Below are 25,874 nucleotides of genomic sequence, written 5' to 3' on the forward strand. Positions count from 1 at the left end.
ACCATGTCAGGCAGAGTTTTTATTCCTATGATAACACACCATGACCATAAGCAAGTTGTGTGTGTGTGGGGGGGGGGGGGGTAAAGGGTTTATTGCATCTTAAACTTTTGGTAACACTCTATTACTGAGGGAAATTAGGAAAGGAACTCAAGTACGTCAGGAACCTAGAGGCAGGAACTGAAGCAGAACCCACGGAGAAGCACTCTTACGGACTTGCTCCTCCCGGCTTACCCAGTCTGCTAATAGCGGCCGGGCCGCTCACTGTCCTAGGCCCTTCCGTATCAATCATTAATCAAGAAAATGTCCCCACTGGCTGGATGCGTCAAGTGCATGCCTTTAATTCCCTGTAGAGGCGGAGGGGTCTGTCTGGAAGTTTGGAAGGCAGCCTGGTCTACGCAGTCTTAGCTAACACAACTAGAGAGACCTACGAGCCAGTCTAGGGAGAGCATTTTCTCAGCTGGTTTCCTCTTGGCAAATGACTCTAGCATGTGTCAAGTTGGCCAGAAAAACTAATCTGGATGGTGCCATCCCTAGCACTAGGGTGTGGTGTGGTTAAAAAATATTTGTCATTTTAACAAGAGGTCTAAGCCTCTTGCTTCCTTGAGCTCAGAGCCAGTCTGAGAGCCAGGAGAGCACATGGCAGAGAACTACCCTTAGCCAGCCATGTCCCTGATGAATTTGAAGCCTGGTTAGTTTGTATCTTATATGGAAGGCAGTGTTAACCAGACCAGGGAGCTAATCACGGAGGTAACTGAGTGACTGAGTTCTTTCTTGTTTAGGTTTCCCCACAGCTGCAATTCAATAAGCAACGTTGTCCATGGCGATGATCAAACAATAGGTCATGTTCATCTATGACAGTCTCCGAGGGACTGACATACACTGTCAAAGGGGGGCGGGGGGATTCTGGTAGCATGTACCCCGGCTGCCTCTTGCCTCTGCAATACACCAAGGGGCATTTGCAGAGGAGCCCACCTCTTAGGGTCTTTGTGAAAGACTTGGATCCAGAGGCATGGATAGACCCACAGGTGGGTTTAGTTATACTCATTTTCTAGACTGGGAAAAATAATTAGAATAAACCAATGGCCCCTAGAAAGTAGACCTGGGCCTGCTTGTCTTGGATGTTTGGGGCAATGTTGGCCCCTGGAGTGTGTTTCCCTTACAAGTTTTCTTGCTGCTCAAGTTTTCTGTCAGAAACTGAGTCTTAACTGTCTCGTCATCTCTCAGTCCTGGCAGTCTGTCAGCTTTACCTCAAACCTGTATCCTGGGTTCACCACCCCTCCTCTTCTCTGTTCTTGGCTAAGGCGCTGTATAAATTCTCCAGTGGCATCTGGGTTCCTTGTACCCTCTTACACCTGTAGAGCCCGGTGTCCACCTGAGCAATAATATTTTAGTACAATCTGCTGACATCACGCATTGCTTAAATGTCAAGATTTTTTGCTCCATAAGTCATCCATGAGCCAGATCTTTTCAGATGCTTTTATCTACACAGAGCCATTTTCCTCTCTGCCCCTCGACAGCCACTGGCCTCCAGCATCTCTTACAAGTACTGAGTTAGTTCTTGGGGTCTTTTTGCTCTGTCTGTTCTATGCCTGGAAAACATCTTTGTTCACACTAGTTTGTTCTTGCTGTTCAGACCTTAGCTCAAGGGTCATTTCTTCTTCCTGGCCGCCTCAGAAGCGGGAGCTGGCTGCTGGCTGCCGGCCTCCTGCTGTTTGCTCTGTGCACTGACTTGTTCTGGCACTAAACATCTCCCTTGTTAGCTTTTCTATCACCAGCTTCCCTCCCTCTGGCCGGGAGCACCAATGAGAAAAAGACAGTGCCCTTGTTAATCTTGTTGACTACAGTTAAGTCCGAGTCTAGAGCAGGACTTGGGGTGCTGTGGGAATTTCATGAGCACGTGTTGAATGAATGTGTAATTCAACAGGTCTGGGGCCAGCCCCAGCAGCAAGCAATTTCTAAAAAGCCAGTGTGGTCGCTTTAGGTCCACTGGGCTAGAGACAGACCCCACCACATGTATGACACTTGGAAAGCTAATTTCGGGCCATTCAATAATTGACGATGAAACAAAAATCAATGAGTCACCTTGAGGGTTAAAAGAAAGTTTTCTGGCCAAAAAGAATGCTGTCCTGAAAATAATGTTAATATATGGCATTTCTTTAAATAAAACATGATACAAGGACTAAGACCTCAAATACCTATGTGGCACCAGTAACTAAAATTTGCCTGGAAGGAATCATACTGGAGGGGGGCGGTGCGAATAACAAAAGTAACGTTTGCACTTGCATGCATACCTTCTGTACAACAACAAAATCTAATCTAAGCAGTTCAGTAAATGCAAGCATAAAATTCAGTTTCAACCATCCTGGCAACCGGTGGCCCACACCAGTAACTCAGCACTCTTGAGACCAAGGTAAGAAGACCCCCTGAGCTCCAGACTGAGACCCTGTCTCAAAAACAAACCAAAACACACACCAAACATGACCCAAACAAACAAAACTGTGAAATTATATTAGAAGCAATGTCTAGGAGCGATTTTGCTATAACACGTGTTGAATGACTGTGCAATTCATCAGGTCTGGGGCCAGACCAGTATTTAAGAACCTTACGTTAAGGGGTTGGGGATTTAGCTCAGTGGTAGAGCGCTTGCCTAGCAAGCACAAGGCCCTGGGTTCAGTCCCCAGCTCCGAAAAAAAAGAAAAGAAAAAAAAAAAAAAAAAAAAAGAACATTACGTTAGAGGCAGGAGTAGTGGTGAACATTTAGTCCCGGTGTTTGGGACACAGGTCAGTCCTTTCTACACTGTAAGTTTTAGGACAGCCAGGGGTATGTAGTGAGAAATCAACAACAACAAAAGCAACTGTCTGTTAATGCCCCTGGGAGACTATGGCCAGTGCACCTTCCAGTATAGGACTAAGCCACACTCCCAAACGCCACACGGTCGGGACGTCTCTAGTCGTGCACCAGCTGTTCTCTGCCACCCATACCTCTGTGTCTCTGCCTTCCCATCTGGCTGCACTCCTACTCTCCCTGACCACTTCCGCCCCTCCTAGGCTGGCTTAGATGCCCTCCGAAGGGCTTGTACCGCATCTGGACAAGCTGCCAACTCTGTTTTAATCTTGGTTGGGCTAATGCAGTGTTGCTCAGGGGCTGGCTTGCTGTCTTTGGGATGACATCGCCAGCCTTGCTGCGAGCACAGGATCGTTCGCATGCCGCACGACCAAACCTGAGACTGAGACTTCAGAGTCTGTGCTCAAATGCCACCTCTATTGGGAAAGGCCCGTGTTGGGGAATAAATGGAGCCCAGGGGAACTTAGCAGGTGTTCAGTCAAGACTGCTCTTGCTGCTGTCTTCAAACACTTAGCATAGGGATTACCACACGGTAATTCTATCAGTGTGGTGAATGAGTGAATAAAGGACTTAATACACGGATCGAGCCTGGGTCACACCTACTCACTCGTAGCAGACTCTCAGGGCTAATTTGAGTGTGAGCCAACTTTATGAAAGTGCTCGCCCCTGGTGAGATAAAGGCATAATGTGTGGTTTTAATTCTTATTTACTGTGGCGTGTGTGTGTGTGTGTGTGTGTGTGTGTGTGTGTGTGTGTGTGTGTAAATTTAGCATCCATTTGAATGACATCACTCATGCCAGGCTACGCTAAACATATACTGAAAAAAAATTTTTTTTTCCTATTTCTAGTTAGCTCTCAGCTACCACGGAACATCAACATTTTAAAAGGCGTATCATCTCCCAAATGGGAGCCAGGACGATTGTTTTCACTGCAAACAGCTGATGTGTTTGAATCTACCTTAAACAGCAATATTCTTTTCCAGCATCTTCCCATCCTTAATTCCATGCCAAACAGATTCAGACTTTTTTTTCCCCCCTCGAAGCTGGAGTAAGAATCAATTAAAGAACGTAATGATCTGTTAACTAGCTAATACAGCAGTTAACATTAAGGGGCATCTCAAACCTCGGCGTTTTTAGCGGCAGAGCAGTTCTTTCATTTGCAATGTAAGATCTATAATTGAAAGAATACCGTGAGAGACGCCTTTCATCAGCTCCGTGAGTTACATTTCCTGCTTTGATAACTATACAAGGAGAATCTAAGGCACTTCAAGCTACCCAATTACATTTGATTAGCGAGTCAAAATAATGTAACAGCTTTTCATCACCCAAAGGAAAACTTTTGAAGAATTCTGTTGCCAGCGCTTCTACACAAACACTAATCTATATCATTATTTTTTTACAAGGGAAATGTAATATTTAGCAAGTTTTTTTTTTAATTAGGCAGTAAGCAAAGTCTTGTATTCATCTCAACTTTAGATCACACAAGCAAGAGACCATGAAGAGATGCGCGGGGCAAGGAAGCTTGGATAGATTTCAGAGACCACAGGATACAGTAGTCAAAATAAAACGACATGCCTTTAACACCCAACAAGCCTGAAAACAGGATATATGCACGTAAAACACAGAAGCAGAATTAGCTGGGACGCCCCCCCCCCAAACCTACGTGTGCACGACATCATCATCCACTAGCAAATAAAGGTGAAGAAGATACCTGGACAAAAGACACCAGCAGTGCAAGCTAAGAAATCACTGAGAACATATATTCTGAGATATAAATATATATTTTACACTGAGGGTAAGATACTTGCTTAATAGTAAATGAAGGGGCTGGGTCTAGCACTCATGAGGCCTTTGGAGGACAGATAGAGAAGTGGAGGGGAGGGAGGGAGGGAGGGAAGGAGGGAAGAAAGAGAGGAAGGGGGTTGGGGATTTAGCTCAGTGGTAGAGCGATTGCCTAGCAAGCGCAAAGCCCTGGGTTCGGTCCCCAGCTCCGGAAAAAAAAAGAAAAGAAAAAAAAAGAGAGGAAGGGAGGGAAGGAGGGAGGAAGAAAACAGAGAGACAGAAACAGACAGAGACACTCAGACAGACAGACAGACAGACAGGCAGGCAGGCAGGCAGGCAGGCAGAAGAGAAGGGGAGAGAGGGGAGGGAGAAGAGGAAGTAGGGAGGGAGGGAGAAGAAGAGAGGAAGGAGAGAAGCCAGAAAGTAGAGGAGGCTGGCTTCAAACTCCCATGACCCTCCTGCCTTCTGCTCCCGCGGCTGTACCATACTTAGCCAAACATGGATTTGATATCTAAGACATTTCCTTTCCATAAAATATTTTCAATTTAACCTTTAATCCTAGCACTTGATCTCTGGGGTTTAAGGCTGTCCTGGTTTACACAATTCCAGGCTAGCCAGATGTATATAGTAAAATCCCCGTCTCAAAAAGAAAGAAAAAGCTTTCAACTCATTTCATCTACTTCTCTGGGGTAAAAGGCACTTCCTGGCTCATGGTCCCGCTGTGGACTGTTAAGCCAACATGAGGCCAGTTTCTCCTAGGCTGTGAGCAGGTGAACATGAAGAATAGACACCGAGACTGAACTCTGCCTATGGCCCTCTTGTCCACAGTGAAGGGCAGGCTTTAGACCAGTGGTTCTCTACCTTCCTAATGCTGCCGCCCTTAAATACAGTTCATCAGTACTGTGGTGACCCCAGCCATAAAATTATTTCATTGCTACTTCCTATCTGTAAGTTTTCTATTGATATGAATCGTAATGTAGATATCTGATAGGCCATATATCTGATGTTTGGACCTCAGGGGCTCACAACACACAGGTGGAAAACCACAGATGAATTATATTTATATAAAGGAAGAGCTTTGTACAAAATCGGAGCTGGATCAAAATTGGGTGCAAAGTTAATCCTCAGTGACGCACAGCCCAAGGGGACATCTCTTTCAGTCTCCAGGGCAATGTGCTCTCTGAGAGGAGCCAACAGCCCAACAGCCCTGTGGACTTTAGACTTCTCATTTCTCTCCCAAAGTCTTTGGCTATCTATTCCTCTAGACCATACCTGAAGAACTCAGGCTGGAAGTGGTACCGTGTTAGAGAACTCTCACTTAGCCCTTAGGAGTCTCTGGGCTCAAACCCCAACACTGCCATCATGGTAGGCGACTCATACGGCATGTGACAATGAAAGCACAGGCAGCCATCTGTAGGACTGGATGGACATGTGGCTAAGAGAACAACGTTGGACCCTGTTGCTGTACATGGAACGGAAACCCGCTGCTGTTTGAAAACAAGAGCGCCATTTTCTTAGCACACAAAGCGATGAGCTTTTATGTACCTGTCATTCTACTTTGCTCTTACCTGTCCATTCCCTAGAAGTCACTTTCCTATGAGTGGTATGAACCCCATCATTAACACCCTGTCAGGCCTGGTGCCCACTTTTCTCTTGCTCATCAGCGGAAATGCATAGGAACCAGGAATCTACTGCACCCTCTATGGACAATGACACAGTGGAAGATTTGGAAGGAAGGTCTATCTATTACAAGGTGTAGCAGGCCTCTGGGACTATCTACTCAACTCTCCTGTCCTGTCAACCTCAAGAGACTGCCCTCCTCCACTCTCCACCCAAAAGGTGAGAACGCAGAGCCAAGGGCAGGGGGCAGAAACTATTAGGTCCCCTATCCTGTACAGTGGGGATAAGGAAACCCCCAGGCCCTGCGATTCTAAGGCAACATAAAGAATAAAGGAAGCTGAAGAGGAAGAAAGGGTTTGGATGGCTAAGAGAGTGAAATGGTGCAGACTAGGCTAGAAGCCCAGGCAGTCAGCAGGGCTTCTGACCTCCTGGCTACCCACACTCAGTCTGGCATGAGACTGACCTAGAATCAGGTTTTAGTATCAGACACTGGAGAAGCAGCCAAAATGCTGGAGGAAGTGATAGGCTGTCTGTCCTTGTGTCTGACTGGGGGTGGTGTTCTTGGGTTAGAGATGGATGTCCATAACTCAAAGAATAGTTTAAATGCCCAATTTCCATGCAGTCATTCTGTAAATGGATGTTGATCTACTTCCCAAGCTGCAGAAGAGCAAGTTGGAGCAAAGTCACTCTTTCGTTATCCCAGGATAATTGGATCTATTGCACTTTGCAGGTTCAGGGAACAAAGTCCTTCAACAGTGGGTGTCAAGTGTGAGTCATGGTTGCTGGTTTCTAGTCTGCTACCCATGGATGTATATAGCACACAGGGACCCAGGGTCTCAAAGACAGGGACTCTCATTCCTCCCCCAACCCCCAAGGAACTCGTACTAGCAGGTAGGCAATCCAGGGAGGAGCTAGTTAAGTATGTACCCTGCTGGGCAGGCCAAGCCTTGGACGAAGCAAGCACACGCACTAATTGTTATCAGCAGGCAGGCATGAACTACTTCTGAGTAGACAAACTGACAAAACCATTTCTACTGCCTATTCTGTGAGGAAATAGTACTGGCCCTGAGAGGCTGGAGAGGGAAGAGAAAGCCCACCCAGGTATTCATGAATTTAAGGGCCGCCACCCTGCTACTCCACACCTGGAACCCTCTCTGTGCCCACAGGTGTGGACCAGTTTACAAGAAAAGCTGTCTCCGGAACAGGCCCCTGTTCTCCATGCAGACACCTGTCTGTTCTGTGCAAGTGTAGTGTACGGCTCTATACTCAATTTCCTACAATGAGCTCCCTTACTTTGGAAGAAAATTAAAGAGCAATGAATTTCCATATCCTTGAGTCATGTGACAATCAATGGTCACAGTCAGGATACATTCTATAATGTTAACAGTCAGGATACATTCTATAATGGTCACAGTCAGGATATATTCTATAATGGTCACAGTCAGGATACATTCTATAATGTTAACAGTCAGGATACATTCTATAATGGTCACAGTCAGGATACATTCTATAATGGTCACAGGATACATTCTATAATGGTAACAGTCAGGATACATTCTATAATGGTAACAGTCAGGATACATTCTATAATGGTCACAGTCAGGATACATTCTATAATGGTCACAGTCAGGATACATTCTATAATGGTCACAGGATACATTCTATAATGGTAACAGTCAGGATACATTCTATAATGGTAACAGTCAGGATACATTCTATAATGGTAACAGTCAGGATACATTCTATAATGGTCACAGTCAGGATACATTCTATAATGGTCACAGTCAGGATACATTCTATAATGGTCACAGTCAGGATACATTCTATAATGGTAACAGTCAGGATACATTCTATAATGGTAACAGTCAGGATACATTCTATAATGGTAACAGTCAGGATACATTCTATAATGGTCACAGTCAGGATACATTCTATAATGGTCACAGTCAGGATACATTCTATAATGGTCACAGTCAGGATACACTCCAGTTACATTCTACAATGGTAACAGACAGGATACATTCTACAGTTTGTGAAGAACTTCATACAGTTTCGTCTTAACAGCACTACTCAAGTTTTAACTATGTATTGGCATCAGTCTTAAGGCCTTGGGTCTTACAGTTTCGTCTTAACAGCACTACTCAAGTTTTAACTATGTATTGGCATCAGTCTTAAGGCCTTGGGTCTTAATGTCGTTGTCTAAACCAGTAGTTCTCAACATTCCTAAAAGGCTTTGAGCCTTTATTACAGCCTGGTGTTGTGGTGACCCCAAACCATAAAATGATTTTGTTGCCATGTCATGACTGTTATTGCCACACCAGGCCTTGTGGGGTCTTCTAGTCCATTCCTTCCTTGTGTCCCCCACTACTCCCATTCTCCTGGAACCTCCAAGCCAATTCAGTGGACCATGCCAATTTTACCAACACATTCTTTTGACCAAAAGGACTGTTTTAAAAAACAAAAAAAACAAAAAAAACAAAAAAACCCAAATGAACAGATTTGGGTCTGAAAAGACACTGGTTAAAGCAGGGCTGCTCTTATGAGCCCCAGTTTGTGATCAAACTCCTGGTCCCCTGTCTCAGGCTTCCAGGTGCTGGCATTCATTACATGAGCTACCGTGAACTCATTATCACTATGACTAGTAATCTTAGAAGTGTGTGGAGGAACGGGTATGTGTCCTCTAGAATTAGCATCTTATGCAAACTGTGACCCAAACTTAGTTCTGTTTCTCTCTGAACAAGAAAGAAACTATAGGAAATGGGCATGGTAGGAGTCTGGAGGGGTAAGACTGGGTAGATAGGGATCCCAACACTTGAGAGGCAGAGGCAAGAGAAGGAGTTAGGCTGGTTAAAGCTAGTGTTCAAGGTTGAGGCCCACCTGAGCACCGTGAGTTCCTCTCTCAAGAAACTAAAGAAAAAGGCAGGTATTGTGTGTGATACTTCACCATGGGAAAAGGTCTATAAGCTGTCAACCTTGTGCTGTTTATAATGTGGACCAAATAAAAAAGTGCTCTTTACTACCTGACCTCGGGAAAACCATCCTGATCTCATCCCCCATAGGCGCACACCCCCCTGACAATAGCCTACCCTGTTACTCTTAGATTTCTCAGCTGTGACCTCCACACTGAGGATCTATCTCCCCATACTCAAGTAGATTGCATATAGACTAAGAGAAGGAATTTTTTGGTTGTGCAAATAAAGCCATTAAGAAGATAGAATGTTCAGAACAAGGACTTTCTTTTTCTTAAATGCGAAATGCTGGCTTTCAAGGAAGGCCGCGTGCCTATGGTTATGGCTAGTTTGATGGGCTGTGCAGACTCCCAATCTCTACAAGCTCAGGAGGTTACATGGAACTTGCAGCTTGCAAAACAAAGCAATTTAATCTCTCTCTCTCTCTCTCTCTCTCTCTCTCTCTCTCTCTCTCTCTCTCTCTCTCTCTGTGTGTGTGTATGTGTGTGCTATTTTGTTTTTGAGACAGGGTCTCTTCATGTAGCCCTAGCTATCCTGGAATTCACTATGTACATCAGGCTAGCCTTGAACTCAGAGATCCACCTGAATTACCCCACATCTGCCCTTAACTTATTTAAAACTATCTAAGAATCATTAAGAAAAGCAGATCAGGGTGGGGTCGAGAAGGGAGTTTGCTAAAACAGGGTTACAGGGAATGTGTATTATCGTAGAATTGCTCATGCGTCTGTACCCTAAGACTGATAAGCCCTGAGGAGGGGATGTTAAGTTTTATTTTAATAAAATAAGTTACCAGCGTATGGAAGCTTCAATGTGCCTTTTGTTTTGTTTTTGTTTTGTGAGACCAGGTTTTGCTATGTAAGCAAACTGGCCTATATATAGCTCACAATCCTCTTGCTTCAGACACCTTAGTGCTGGGATTATAGATGTGCACCATTGTGCCTGACAGTCTGTGGCACTGTCATGGCATCCCTGAGGAACACAGGTGTAGAGGCTAGCAATGGGGCTCACCAGGTTAAAGGTGCCTGCCATCTAAACAGCCTACCGCCCCAGTACGGGGCACACATGATAAAAGGGGAATGATTCCTGAAAGCCGCTGCGTACTCCCACGTGTGCGCACACAAAGTAGCCTTTAAAGATTCAGAAATTCACACAAAGATGAACACCATCCCTCACCACCGTCTGATGGGCATGTTCAGTTGTCCCACCAACCAACAGACCAGAGCACAAACTCCCCACAGCATAAAGCAGTGCCAAGAGCTGACCCCTCCGGTCTACAGTGAAAAGCGAAACACAGGTATTCATGCACGCACGGCACGCACGGCACGCACGGCACGCACGGCACGCACGGCACGCACGGCACGCACGGCACGCACGGCACGCACGGCACGCACGGCACGCACGGCACGCACGGCACGCACGGCACGCACGGCACGCACGGCACGCACGGCACGCACGGCACGCACGGCACGCACGGCACGCACGGCACGCACGGCACGCACGACTGAAGGCTTGTTTCCAATCTTCCCGGAAGCTGAATACCAACCAAAACAGATTGATCTGAAAGGCAGGATGCCATCCCAGCTGGCTTCCTAACTCTCCCGCTTCACAAACATGGAAGAAAATATCTCTGTTCAACTCTAGGAAAGAAGCCAGTCTCCCCTCTACCTTGGAGGATTCCCACTGTGAATCTGGATAGGGTGTTATTTATTGTATTGGCTTTTGCTGTTTTGATGAGCAACTAGCGGTAAAAGTTTTCACTTAATTGACTTTGAGAAATATAGGAAAATTAAGATTTCTTTGCCACCTTATTAATCTCTTTCTCAGATTAGCTGCACTGTACCCAGAGAAGTGAAAACAAAGGCAGGTAGGTAGGGGAACTGTGTACCTAAGGTCCTGGAACCTGGAGTATTTCCAGTAGGGACTGTACCAGTCCTGACTCCAATAGCCAGGCAAAGGCAGAAAGCCAAGTGGGAGGTGAAATGGGGAAAGACACTAGGCGGGCTCGTATGTATCCCTCCATCTATCCATCCATCCATCCATCCGTCCATCCATCCGTCCGTCCATCCATCCGTCCGTGTAGTGTATGCACACACACACACACACACACACACACACACACGGGGTGGGGGTGGTGTGGCAAGGAGAGAGGGGAGGAACTAACCTCAGTAAAGAATTGGGGATGGAAAGATGGCTCCCTGATGGAAAGCACTTCATGCAGAGGTCCCAGCACTTACCTCAGGTGGTTCACAACCACCTCTAACTCCACCTCTAGACCCCTTCTGGCCTGAATGCAACTGTATTCAAGTATTCCTCTCCTCACACAGGCACACGCATGAAAAAACACTGTCTACGTTAACATGAATCTTTTAAAGATTTCAAAAATTGGGACAGCTGCAAATGCAAGTGTATTGGTTGGGAAGGGTGAACTTTGACCTGTGGTCTGGTATTCTGGTATGGTGGCATACACAGCACCTGGGAGGCAGGTGAATCTCTATGAGGCTAAGGCCAGCCTGATCTATAGAGCCAGGGTTACATAGTGACACACACCCCCCATCCAAAAAAGGGGGGACTGCGGGATAAATGTTAAAAATAAATGCAACCCTGCTTAGAAATTTTGAAATGGATCAGAAAAAAAAAAAAAAAAAAAAAATAAATCTTAGCCCGGGCCTTTGCTGTTTTGATTTAAAGAAAACCACACTAAAACCCTGCCTTCGACATGACTGAATTCCTTTGACACAAACTCCCCAAGTCTCTGAGACCTCTTTTCCACAGAAACGCTAGTTACGAGTTTCAGTCAGGATTAATTTAGACTTTCTTCTTCCTACATGTATCAGAATCATTCATGGAGGGGAAGTTCTTCTGTATCCATTCCCAGAATCCTCTGAGGACGTCTGGTCTCATTAAAAGATCAAATAGATACTCCAGATTCGTTAGCTGTTTAACAAAGTGGGAATTATTTTCTCACTGCACTCATGGTTATGAGATGGAGATTACTGAAGTCGCAGGTGATGTAGGTAACAGGAAACGGAGCATCTTCCTTCTCTGGGGAAGACAGCGGGGCATGAGGATGTTACATTCACCATGAGCATAGCAAGTTCAGAGGGTTGTGAGCCGGATTCTAGTCCTCTTTTCTCTTTCTGCCCATCTTCTCCAGGAGAAGGAATGCACTCTCCATATACCTTGCCTCCAAGCTGAGAGGACAGAAAGAATCAGGTCTGGCCATCTGCCTAGCATGGACACGTGGAATCACGGGGCCTGAGTGCTATGGAGTGCGTGCGTGCTGAGTCTTTGCAAGGCCCAGAAGCACTAGCCAGTAGATCTCCATGAAATGGTTCCCCAGTGGCTGAAAAGAATTATTGAGGCTTTCTACAGTGAGTCATTCCCTCCCCGGGGTCGTCTGGGCTCAGGGAAAACCTGTCTTGCTGATTATGAGTGATTTAATGGCAGTGGAGATGGACTTCTGAGAACTTAGAGGTCCGCTTCAGCTTTCCTGGCAAAGGTCTGTGCTCTGGGAGTCAAAGGTCATGGTGCTTGTGTGCCTGTGTCAGTTGTCTGTCTCTCTGTGTGTCTCTGTGTCTGTGTCTGTGTGTGTGTGTGTGTGTGTGCACGTGTGTGTGTGCACATGTGTGCGCTGGGTGGGTGCATGCAGACTGAGGAGAGATACACATTAAGTCTACTTCTTTGACCCTGACTCTGAACCTCAGTTCTGCTTTCAGTAGGGGCAAGCCACATGCTTCTGTCTCACCTCCCTCATATGAAGAGTCTAGACAGAGTGCCCAGAGATAAAGTGTGTTGCTTCTGATCCCCAGAACCCATGTAAAAAGCTGAGTGGGTAACACAGTCAGCCTGCCATAGCAGAGCAGGAAGAAGAGACATAAAATCTGGAACAAACTGACCGGCCAGCCTCACTGTACTGGAATCTGGAGAAAGCCTGCCTGGGTATATAAGTTGGAGATGCATGGAAGAAAATACAGGACCACAAACACCGATCAACACACACACACACACACACACACACACACACACACACACACGGACACGTGTACATGCACTTGCACACATGCAAAGATAAATACATGTACACAAAACCATGCACACATTAAAAAAAAAGAGAAGGAGGGAAGTAGTGAGTGTTTTCTTACCACCTTTGGCTCTGAAACCTAGGCAAAATCTTGCTAGACAAAATCTAGTTAGGCCATGGGGACTGTGGGCTGTGTTTGTGCTTTTTTTCAAAATTGACAAGAATATTGATTTTTCAATGTAGATGCCATTGGTTAGGACTGAGGCCAAAGTTGTTTGTAAGAATGAGAAACCGCCTGAGGTATGCGTGTGCCCACCCCTTCCCCTTTCACCTTCCAACTATGTTTTCTATTACTCAACTTTTGATCTCAATGCGGATGCTTTGACTTGAGAGCCGTAATTCCCTTTTCACACACAGCTCACAGATAGGAAGCAAAGTGCCCACAGTCCCTTCTGTTCCCGTAAGTAGCAAAGAAAACCTTTTGACATGGTAGGAAGTGTAACTTGCCCCATGGTGTGATCAAGGGGTTGTTTGTGTAATTCCCTTATTATCTTCCAGGATCTTTCTGTCCTCTAAATGTGCCACTTGATGGACAATTTGCTGTGACACTAACAAGAAAATGACGAGTGTTCAAAGGTGACGACTCATCTTCCCTAATGAGACTTAAGAGTCACAACTTCAACACAATGAATGAAGACTATAGACCACAGGCACATCTTCTAGCCCAAGCCAGAAGAGGCAGTGAGTGGTGACAGGTAGGTGACAGCCAAGTAGACAGACCACAAAAACCTTCCCTGGAGCAATACTTCTTAAACTGCGGGTCATGTGTGATTAGTGGGTCATGAAATCAACTTATGGGTCATGACCAGAATCAAAAGCAAAATAAAGGGGTTGGGGATTTAGCTCAGTGGTAGAGCGCTTGCCTAGGAAGCGCAAGGCCCTGGGTTCAGACCCCAGCTCCGAAAAAAAGAACCAAAAAAAAAAAAAAAAAAAAAAAAAGCAAAATAAAGCGTGAAATAGATAAGACGGAAGCAGAATGAAGTCCTAGAGTAAGTCTATTAAATTTAGGTCGCAGGCAATTGTAGGAGACCTGGCTTCTTTAGGGTCTCATGTATGTGTCTGTGTCTGTGTGTCTGTGAGTGTAGGAGACCTGGCTTTAGAGTCTCGTGTGTGTGTGTGTGTGTGTGTGTGTGTGTGTGTGTCTGTGTCTGTGTGTCTGTGATTGTAGGAGACCTGGCTTTAGAGTCTCGTGTGTGTGTGTGTGTGTGTGTGTGTGTGTGTGTGTGTGTCTGTGTCTGTGTGTCTGTGTGTCTGTGATTGTAGGAGACCTGGCTTTACGGGTCTCGTGTGTGTGTGTGTGTGTGTGTCTGTGATTGTAGGAGACCTGGCTTTTCAGGTCTCTCGTGTGTGTGTGTGTGTGTGTGTGTGTGTGTGTGTGTGTGTCTGTGTCTGTGTGTCTGTGTGTGTCTGTGTCTGTGTGTATTTATGAATGTATGAGATGTGTGTCTATGTGAATGTACAGATGTGTCTGTGTCTGTGTGTGAATGTATGAGGTGTGTGTGTGTCTGTGTGTATCTGTGTGTCAATGTAGGAGATGTATGTGTCTGTATGTGTGTGTGTGTAAATGTATGAGATGTGTGTGTATGTGTATGAATGTATGATGTGTGTATGTGTGTGTGGTGTGATGTGTATGTGAATGTATGAAATGTGTATGTGTGGTGTGATGTGGTGTGTGTGAATGTGCATGTGTGTGTGTGCACATGACAACTGTGTATGAGATGTGTTTGGTATGCCATGCCAATGTAAAGAGTATTTCCAATTGTGAGTCATGCTTTAAGCTTTGCAAACTCGATCCCCCTGGAGGTGTCTTGTGCTGAATTCAGAGGACTTGCTCTGTTCTTTGACAAAGTAAATTTATACACAAGCAGAAATTCTTTCATAGCAATGCTTAAGCGACCCTTAAGTTACTTAGTTCTACTTTTGGTTCTCCTGAGTGGGCCCAGCTTTTCTGTCCCTACCTGGTACCCTGGGGTTTTTCCATTCTTACTCTTCAACTTACTCCCCATGATGACAGCCTGCCAAGCACACATTAAACAACATGGTAAATATGTCAACACCCTATTGCAAACCACGGCATTGACATTTCAAGCACATTTAAGCCCATGCCATTGGAAAGAATAGCACTCCAGAATTTAGCTGAAAGGGAAGGACATTCAAAAAACATCCAGCACTCTCTAAGTCTAACCTGTAACCAGAACCATGTATGTACCTTGTAGCATTTTCTTTTGTGCACACACACAACCATTATTTTTTTTATGGTTGATTTTTAAAACATACATCTCTTCAATTGTCTTTCTAAAAGAAATTTTATCTTTTGAGGTTTTTTTTTTTTTTTTTGAGACAGGGTCTCATTCTGTAACACAGGCTAGCCTAGAACTCACCGTGTAAATAAGCTGGCTGGCCCTGAACTCAGAGCAAGCCTCTTTTCCCAACCTGGAGAGTGTTAGGATTACGAGCCTATGCCTCCACGACAGGTGTTTTGTTTTGTTTTGCTTTTTTAAAGGAATTTTAGACAAAACCATCTTATTAGAAACTTGAGGGAAAACTATCTTTACCTCATTCAATTTTACAGTCGTCTTATACAACTAACTCATTCCTTGGCTTTTTTTTTTTCAGAGCTGGGGATCGAACCCAGGGCCTTGCGCTTCCTAGGCAAGCGCTCTACCACTGAGGTAAATCCCCAACCCCATTCCTTGGCCATTTTGAGTGTTCCTTTGCGTGTTCATCACAATACAATCAGACCATCCTGTAGCACTTGGTCCATACTGTTTCCTGGTGCCATAAAGATTATGGTGGGACAGAGCCTTTCAAACAACTAAAATAATGTAAAGAAAATACCTCCTCCAGAAGTATGTCAGACCTATATATGTTCTCATAGCTTCTGTATATGAGGTTCTCATAGCCTTCCTTGCATAACCACCTCAACACAAGCATTAGCCTCTTCAGCCCCCTCCATAGCACATGTGGAAGTTCTACAGATGAGAACGGTAACACCTGGCAACACTGACCCTGGCCTGTCACAGACGCAGCTACTGTCTCATTTATCCATCGCTTCTGCTTTCAGCGACAGCTAAAAACGCTTTCATTTTTAAAGACCTTATCTGTCCTCTTAGGGACCTAGCTATGAAGGTAAAGGCACCCAGAATGTTTTGGCTTAGCTTTTTAAAGAGTGAATGCTCTAACACAGAGTGGTTCTCTACTTACTCTGACAGCATCTGGCCCGATCTCCCTAACTCAATGCTTTCTGCTTGGCCCCTGCAGCCTGCTCTTCAGCTTCAGTCACATTTCCACGTAGCAATAAAAGGCCAGGAGAATAACCTACAGGTTACACTGTAACTGCATGCTGGTGGCATCTTATTGACCTCTTTAGATCCAGTCAGGTAATTCCACACACATACGGCTGCTTTAAGACTTCTGTGAAGAAAAACATTGTCCCTCCGCACACAGCCTCTTTACTCTCTCTGTATGTGCAGCACATTGTAATGATAACCACTAGGTTAGCAGAAGCCACAGATACTTATTGTCACCACTCCCACTATGACAACAAAAGCTTAACATTGATTTTATTTATATATATAAATGTGGTCTTTGCTCAGAATCCAAACTATTAATTTAGTCTTAAGTTTCAGGAAATAAAATAATTATGTAGTTAAACATAGATCCTTATGCAAACAAGTGCTGTATTTACAATGTACCAATCCATTTACTTAAACCACAGACAGGAGAGGAACCCAGCAGGCAAGCCCTCATTGGCCTACAATAGCAGTGAATATCCTATTTCAATCAGTTCAGAAAACAATGGTTTACCACCCTAATGTCAGAGCAAAACAAATAGTAAATAGTAAATGCCTAGTTGATACTTCTAGCCTGGACCTGAACAGTTAAATACTGGCTCCCCCCCAACCCCTTTGAAAAGCAACCTTCAAAATGACATGAATTAGCATAGTTTCTGACTTGGTCACTTTATAGTTTAGGAGCTGTTGGATGAAGCATTTCTTGAAACCACCTCTAGGTTAAAATGGATAAGTGTGTGGTACTTTAAACAAAATACCTAATGTCCTGTTAAAACACCGTCTCCCAACTAGGAGCTACAAAAGCCCTTCCAGATCAAGCTCTAACAACACTACAGGAACGGTCAGCACCCATTTCTTCTTTAGATCATACAAATAAAAGGAAAACCTATTCTTAAGCACCAAGAACGTAACTAACAGCCAGAAACCTAGGCAAAGTTTTCTTAAGAGGAGGGTTGGTCAGGATACGACATACCTTCAGTTCCCTGAAGAAGATACTACTCCTGGCCCACTCAACAATGGAGAACAGGGTCTGGTCCGCCATTTTGCACAAGAGCCCAAACGCGCTCAGCTTTTCCTGCCTGTTCCGGTTATTCTGCTCTTGCTGTAGGTAAGCCATGATTTTCGCTTGAACTTGAGGCTCATCGGGTTCACACTTCAAAAGTTCCAATATCAGATGAGGGATGCTTGCCGGGGAGCTTGTCTGGTAACCATCCATGTAGGAGTAGCCCATCATTGACTCTGGCGAGCTGGAGTAGGGGTCTGGGTACTCAGACTTGATGGCCCGATTAGGAAAGTGACCATATGGTTGGTAACCATGCAGACTGCCATGAGGTGGCATTGTCATGCTAATGGGAGAAGTGACAAAGGGACTTCTGTCATAGTCTGTCGGAGGCAAGGCTACATGGCTCAGAGGTAGGCCTTTGGAGGCAGAATGAATGTTCTGAATTGCAGAGGTCAGGTCTGAGGGCATCGCTTGGATCACCTGAGACATGGCTTCCAGCTTAAGTCCATTGGCTCGAATGAGGGCTTTCTTCTGCTGTTTCAAGGCCCTGTCTCTCTTGTACATTGGCCCGAACTTATTTCTGCCTCCTCGCATGCGGTCAGCTCTCACGGCTGTTGATTGAGAAAGGAGGGATATATAATGCATAAAGGGAGTTAGTAGCACTCTGAAAAATTAGGCATTTGAAAATGTTAACAATTGACGTGTGTGTGTGTGTGTGTGTGTGTGTGTGTGTGTGTGTGTGTGTGTGTGTGACTGTGATAGTCTACAGATATCCCAAGAAGAAAAAATGTCTTCCTTATGAATTCTTTCCTTCAAGAGGGTTGTTATCAAAAACATGATTTTGGGTACCCAAGAAAACATTAGCCCTTTGTGGACTGGAGACATTTCACAACAGATATTTAATAGTAGGGGTGAGAGTTTCCTTCTGGGTGTGACAGCTTCTAGCATACAAACTCTTGTCATGATTCTCACGGAGAGCCAAACTGTATACCTGCTGTGTGTCTGCACTAGGGCCCTTCCTTTCATCTTTTCAACCCCACTTTTCTCATAATGGCTTCCTCAATCCTAGCTATTTGGGGCTACTCTGTTATAAGGGTTAGGTGCAGGCTCTTCTGGAAAAACCCTTTTCACCTGTACTTTGTGCTGTACTGAGTACAAAATCAGAAAAGCACCGGGCATGCTTTGAATGGAAGTGGGATGAGACACGGTTAAAACAAAGTCCTTTCCAACGTTGTCCAGAGGTTCTTCTGTGCTACCATGTCCACAGCGGCATGGGACTGGGGTCAAGCTTAATAAGTTAGTCAGCAGAGTCCGCCCACAGTGGCCAATGGTAATTAGGCAGAGCCCAACCACCTCTGACGACTTGAACCCCTGCAATTGCTGGAGGTCAAGTTTTTGTGTGTTTTTTAATCTTAGGATTAACATTCACATTAAAATTTTACTATACAGGGGCTGGGGATTTAGCTCAGTGGTAGAGCGCTTACCTAGGAAGCGCAAGGCCCTGGGTTTGGTCCCCAGCTCCGGGAAAAAAAAGAACCAAAAAAAAAAAAAATTTACTATACATTCTAAGTATTCAAAATTCTCCACTGGATCATAAGTTTTCAATTTAGATAATTTATCAAATATTCTATTGTTCCATGACCACTGTTTAAGGATGGGTACAGCTATGGGCCACTCAAACACAATTAGCACAGCATGATGTTGAAGTTTCCAAAAAAATGCAATCTCTTTCCTTTCATCAAAAAAAAAAAAAATCAAATGGCATGTATGACATCTCATCATTTGTGTTTTAATGTGAATCTTCTGCGCTATTAGAACTCATCCTGTAGTTAGCGTCTGCCACTATTTGGCAACTAAAGGGACTGATGTTAAAATTAACAAAAACATCAAATTACTTCCTTTCTCAATTGCCTCCTAAGAGAAGTCCCTAGGCTAACCAAAGTGGCCACTTCTATTTGAAAAAACTTGTTAGCAATTTGGCAGAGTCATGCAAAAAACACGAATCCTTTCATGTTTTTCCCTCCATAACTCTCCCAAGAATGAGCTCTTTCTACACAGCAGAAAAGCTCAAAATAAAAAAGGAGCTTTGCGTTTCCTTGATCAAATGAAGTATAGGCTAGCAGAGTGCTGGGTGCCCGCCATATTGCATTATTTGCAGCCTGTTTAATCTGTGGGAGGCCAGCAGGTCAGGGGCTGGAAAATAGCAGCACACCATAACAGTCCCAAAGTACAAATTATTTACAGCAGTCACATATTAACTTCCCTGGCTGCCACGCTGAAGCCCGCAGCGTTCACGTGACTGCTGAAGGACCGCTCACCATTGTTACCGCTCGCTGTTATTGAGCCCATTGCTTTGCATGCTTCCTGTGTATCAAATTGTACAGATTCAGTCATTACCTTTTTCTTAAAAAAAAAACACAAAACAAAACACGTGTATGTTCTTTATGCTACTGGAAACTGAAATTCTGTGTGAGAAATTCCTGTATAAGAAATTCCTTTTCACAGCGAAAAAAACCAACTTTTCTCAAGAACCATGAAGTGCATAAATGAGACAATGGAACAAACAGGCCAACAATTTTATACACACACACACACACACACACACACACACACACACGCGCGCGCGCGCGCGCGGCATCTTTAGTTTAAAAAAATTAAGGGTGATTTTTGTTTCATTTTTCACATTTTTGTGGACAGACTTTATTTGTTCTCAGTAGAGTTGCTTCAGTTCTGTCGGTCTTTTCAATATTCAATGTATCAATGTACCCCAAACTAAAGAGATGGGGAAAGGGACAACTTTCCTGCTTCTCTTTCTCTTCCCTGGTAGACATCAGCGTGTTTCAATAGCAGGCTACTCTACAGACAAACCATAAAAATAATCTCCACCATCGTCGACAGTGCCCCGCAGTGTTTTAAAGCCCACGTCCCAGGGGACTCTTGGCAGACTCTCACCCTCCAGCTTCATTCCAACGTCGATACATTTTTTGAACCGACAGTAAGGACATCGTTTTCTCTGTGTCTTGTCAATTTGGCAGTTCTGGTTCTCTATGCACGTGTACCTTTTCTGGTTTTGGACTGTTCGCTTAAAGAAACCCTATAGGACAGAAAAAATAGTGAGACTTATGTAATAAAGTCTAACTCGCTTCTCTTGGTTCACTCTAAGGAGATCACCAGTAAGTCCTTTGATTGTGCCACTGAGCCCGATGTGGTCCTGTGGTTTGATTTCACATTTCAGCAAGACCAACCCTTAGCATCAGTGCCAGGCCTCAGTGAAGGTTTTTCTGGCCTCAGAAGAATTATATTCCTGAAGAATTACATCAATTTTGCACCACTTCGTTCCAATAGTAAGGGAAAAAAAATGCACTCCATATTGACCAATTTTTTTTTAAAAAATCTGGTTTCCTATTAACATCCATGTTCCAAGCAGAGGTAAGTCATAGAACCCTGCTGCATTGTTTTTAGGTAGTCTCATACAATTTCAGTCACAAACCATTGTAAGAACTGAATAGCAAATACCTCAGATCTTTTACAAATGTCAACAGTTGACAGTTAAAAGGAAAAGGACTTCGAGAACAAAATGGGGAAATGTTCCTAATGCCACTGGAACCCATTCAAGGGTGGGAGCTGTGTTTTAAAAGTCCAAGTAATGGAAAAGACAGGCACACAAGCAGGGCTGTGTGTGTGTGTGTGCACAAGCCACGAAGCTGGGCCACAGCACAGCCTGGGCCTGTTTACACTTAAGGAGTCCGCTCAGAAATGGTGCATGGCTCTCGAATGAGTGGCCCCTCCACTCTCCCCTACGATGGTATCCTTGCCTGAGTGAGCATACACAAAAACAATCTGAATTTGTTGTGGAAAGTGAAGGGGCATTTCCTAGCAAAGGCTTAAGTAAATGCATTCGAGTCCCTACTTTAAAGAAGATGTTGGGGGGAAATTAGTGAAAATAGAATTTAGAGGGACTATTTAGGAAAAAACCTGACAAATCCCTAAGGTCTTGGCGAGATTATTAACAGTAAAAGACACTGAATATACTCAAATCCCCTGCATTTAAATAAGTTGTATGGTACACTTATCAACATTGTTCGATTAGAAACTAAAATCTGGTTTCTGGATACCTTGATTAAAAAAAAATCTTAAAAAAAATTCTGAAAAATTATTTTCAGAATCCATCAGGATGAAATCATGCAGTCAGTTGGGAGCTCAGACCTTCATGTCTTCTGGATTTAAGAAAAAAAGTGTTCCGACTTGCAGCACAGAATTCTCTGAAGTTAAAATGTACTTGGGTTATTCTGTCACGTTTCCTTTTAAGAACTATGCTTTAAATATATCTAAGTCAAGTAAAATCAATATTTAGGACTGTTAGGAGTAAAGCCGTCCTACAGATAGAGCAGTACACCACAATAAACTATGTTAAAGCCAGGAGTCTGACAGTTTCCTCAACAGCACATGTACCTTTGCCTTTGGAACTAAATCAGACATATTTTAAGTATCAGTCTCCCTATGACACCGCCACCTCCATCCCTCACTTTTCAGTTAAAAAAAAAAAAAAAAGCTTAGGTTTAGCTTTGAAGAGTTTCCATGGTTTTGGTCAGAACCTTCTATCTTTTTAGGTAGCACAGAAAAAGCAAACCTTGCAGCTTTCACAGGTGAGGAGACCGTAATGATACCCAGATACTTTATCGCCACACACAGGACACAGCTCTTCCAGATCTTCATCATAGGAGTAATTCACCATTTTAAATTGAGACACTGAAAGAAACAAAAAAAGAGAAACGTGCACATGGGCCCTATTAATTTCCCAGCACAGGTTTTTAATGCTGTGCTGAATGAAAAGCATTGTTGGTAGTTGGTGGCCAGATATCATGAAGGTAAAATATAAAATAATGTTTACCCAACTGGTACTAAAGAAGACTACTCCAAGCAAAGGAAAACATCTTTGGGCATCAACAAACATGCACTTCATTATTATTTTTCAATTTAAAAACAATTCCAACCTTTTTTTTTTTTTTTTTTGGTTAGCATTTTAGAGTGACCACCGGTGGGTGGTTGAACAAAAGCCAACAGATCAGAGAAGAAACATGAATCGTACCCAAGTTAGCAACCTAAAATGTCTTTTAAACCTCTACTGTTCCCAAATGTCGCCTTTGCCTACATGGAGCAAAACTGGGGCTGGAAGTGACTGGCACACTCTTGAAGTGCCTTGCTGTGAGTGCACTGCTCTCCGCTAGGCTAGCAATGCTAATTTGCACATGCGGATTTGCAGAGCAGGGAAGCTGCAGAAACCTGCTTCTCAGAAGCAACTTGAACAACAGCTTGTGGCTCCCAGGGTTCAAGTCTGTTAGATTAATCAAAACATTCAGTTCCGCATTGACTGTAGTTATGTTCTGGACACTTTCATCTCCTTGCGTTTGAAAATGCCCTCCCTGTGAAAATAAAAACAAGGAAGAGGAGAGGACACCCGGAAGGGGGGCAGAAATAGGCGAGGAAAAGAAACACAGGAGGGTTTAGCAGAGTTCTGGGGCTTTGTATGTAATGAACTTCACAAGCTTCACCCACCTTAAAAGTATAAACACCTCTGAGATTGCCGGTTGAACAAAATCAGACCATGGTATCCTGACTATGACTAGGGCCACTGACGCCCTAGTCTTTGCAGCCAAAAAGATAAATTGTGCATGTAAAGGTCAGTGGCCAACAGACCCCCCCTAGGCACTATCTGATGAGACTGAAAACCCACTTCAGCGACCACCCACCCACCCCTATTTCCAAGCAGGAGGCAGAGCAGGGGTGGGGCGGCATCCGCACCCTCTTTAAACCCTTTGTGCACCCGGCTCCGGGCCCCCTTGCTCAACCCTCTGCTACCCAAAGACGCACAAACTCCAAAGACAGTTTGCTTTAAGTTAATCAGTGGCATTGCAAGGGGCGGGGCGGGGGAGGGGTACCCACAGCCTGGCAGAAGTTTCCTCAGATTTGTTTACTAAAAAGAAAATGGAGAAACTGCCCCTACCACAGAGCCAAAGTACTATGCCTCTTTATCACCCAGGTGATATCTTTATTCTTTTAAAATGAAGTTCTTTTTTTTTTTTAATTTCTCAATCTCTTAATGAGGTGTCTGCTCCGGGACACAGAGCTGTGGGCTGCAGCGTAAGTTGGTCTGAGAGCAACAGTTTGCAAAGATTTTGGGAAGAGACGCCAGCAATGTATTCCCGGGGCTCAGTAACTCAGAAATAAGGGATGCTGAGCGCACCTCTTTCCGGCGAAGCCAGCTTGTACCCCAACTACTAGAGAGAGAGGCTGAGACACTCTAAACAATCAGAACCTGGGGGTTTGGGGAAAGCTTTGGGTTGGGGGAGTTTGTTTACGGAACTCTGAAAACTCGTGACTTCTGTTTCTAGGTATGTTTCTGGGTTGAGCCGGGCTGTACTTTTTATTAAATGCGTGTTCTCTTCTGTCTCCCTGTCTCCCCCAAAAGTAACCTAACTTCACATTTAAGAGTTTCAGATTGGCAACCACTACACTCTCCGTACGCATCTCAGAGATGCCATATAGAAGGAAACACAGAAGCCCATCTTCCGGTAAAATCCGGAGAGGTGCATCTGTGAGGCCAGAGAATCATTTTTTGTCTACTCACAGAGCACCTGGGGCACCTAAATTATGATTTCGGAGGCCCAAATCCACCATGGTTTGGAAATCCCCTGCCAGAGGAAACAACCGGGTCTTGAAAAGCTGTCCTCCGTTAATCCCCTCTAAATTGGATGCTTCGCGCTGCCTGAGAATCCAGTAACGAATTTTCTTTCTGGGTTCCAGCATCCGTCAAAGTATGAATATATCCCTGGTGAGGGAGCCTACAGTGGGCAGGCAGGTGTGCTCGGTTCAGGACGCAAACTACCGCAAAGCCGCGCCAGGCTCATTCCCGTGCTGCTTTCGAGCTCAGTGCCAAGCTACCTAGGGCCGTACCGCTAGCCCCCCAGCAAAAGGCAAGCTAATGGCTTGTGGTCAGGAAGCCAAAGGGTCCTCTCAATTTTACAAAGAAAACGCTACCCGCGTTATTTCTCTCCAGTCCTCAGTACATTGTGTTTCGCTCCGCTGCGCTGTTTTTCCCGGATCCTGTCACCCTAAATGTCTGTATGGGGCAGGAAGTAGGAAAAAGCCGGTCCTCCTGCGTGGGAGGAAACTTAGTGCCCGAGGCCAGATCGCAGGAAGCAGGCCTGGGGCACTTCTCAGGAATTCCAGGTACACCTCTTAGGCCAATAAGGCTTCCTCCCCAGCAGACATGCTAAGTTAGTCTGGGGACAGAAGCCAGTAAACTTTACAACCCTACCCAAGGACTTGGAAAGACCCCAAGATCACCCAGGATATCTGACCCCACCCGCATGCCTGCCGACCCCTTTCCTGGAGCCTAAGGTGACCTTAGGTTTCCCGGGCTAGGAGCGCAGCCTACCAAGCACCATAGAGTGTAAGAGCTCTCAGTTCTCAGCACTCCTCTGACCCTTTCAAGTTTGCGCACAAGGACGGCAGGAAATTTTGGGGGGAGAATCACAAGCCGGCTGGCCTCAACATCTTGAACTCTGGTATGGCCGAAGATAGAAAAACTTTTCCTTGCATTGTTTCCACCTTGGCCCGTAGCTAAAATAAAGTTCTTAAGAGTTTTGAGTATAGAAAATACAGGAGATGGGGTTTTGGTCTTTTTCTGATGTTACCAATCAAGAATGGGGACATATATGGAATGCCCACACTCACGGCTTTGAGACCCAAGGCTCTGAGACCGAAAGGGCAATGACCAAACTCCTCATTTCGCATTATCCTGGAAGGGAATAGAGTTGGGGTAATTGGTATTTTTTGCTATGCCAGCAGTTTTGAGTTGCCTTAAAAGACTGCCGGGTCCGGCAAGGCTTTTTGGGGGTGCTCGTGCAATCGAACACCACTAACACCACCAATCGCCTTCCTTGTGATCTTCTCTTGTATATACTCTGCTATTCTAGTCAGTCTCTTCCCTCCACACGGGAGCATGTGCGTTAAGAGCTCGAACAACCTAGAACCTGTGAGCAAAGAGGAATTCCGTTCCTCAGAAAGATAATTCCACGGCACCCTTATCTTCTAGCTGCCACAGCTCCAGTTGGCTCTGAGCTTCAAGTCTCTCTACTTAATTAGAAGTGGCCAATTAGACGTTGATGAGAAAGCACCGTCCGCCTAGTTCAAGTGCCATTAACTTTTATGCTCGAGTCTAGAGAGGAGGCCGAAGCCGGCGAATCGCAAACTGCCGGCCGGGCTGCTCTAGTGCCCAT

At 44.8% G+C, this 25,874-nt stretch overlaps 1 protein-coding gene and 1 long non-coding RNA gene across 6 annotated transcripts in view; one reads left to right on the forward strand and one right to left on the reverse strand.

Moving 5' to 3' along the window:
* Positions 1-25,874, reverse strand: part of Nr5a2 (nuclear receptor subfamily 5, group A, member 2) — a 119,855-nt gene that overhangs the window by 82,824 nt on the left and 11,157 nt on the right. For 2 of the 3 annotated variants that reach the window (XM_006249928.5, NM_021742.1), the window contains 3 exon segments: positions 22,223-22,341; positions 20,545-20,686; positions 17,563-18,203 (listed from right to left, as the gene is read on the reverse strand). In XM_006249928.5, the coding sequence (XP_006249990.1) occupies positions 17,563-18,203; positions 20,545-20,686; positions 22,223-22,341 (902 nt within the window). 3 annotated transcript variants of the gene reach the window in all.
* On the forward strand, positions 10,698-16,047 carry LOC108352538 (uncharacterized). 3 transcript variants are annotated; one of them, XR_010057222.1, is made up of 4 exons: positions 10,698-10,959; positions 12,370-12,714; positions 13,795-13,991; positions 15,913-16,047. It is a non-coding gene; the product is annotated as an uncharacterized LOC108352538 (long non-coding RNA). The 3 variants fall into 3 exon arrangements; XR_001840829.3 differs by having other exon boundaries at positions 12,370-12,586; XR_010057223.1 differs by lacking the exon at positions 12,370-12,714.

This window comes from Rattus norvegicus, chromosome 13 (genome assembly GCF_036323735.1).
Source record: "Rattus norvegicus strain BN/NHsdMcwi chromosome 13, GRCr8, whole genome shotgun sequence".
In the NCBI taxonomy this organism is placed as follows: Eukaryota; Metazoa; Chordata; class Mammalia; order Rodentia; family Muridae; genus Rattus; species Rattus norvegicus.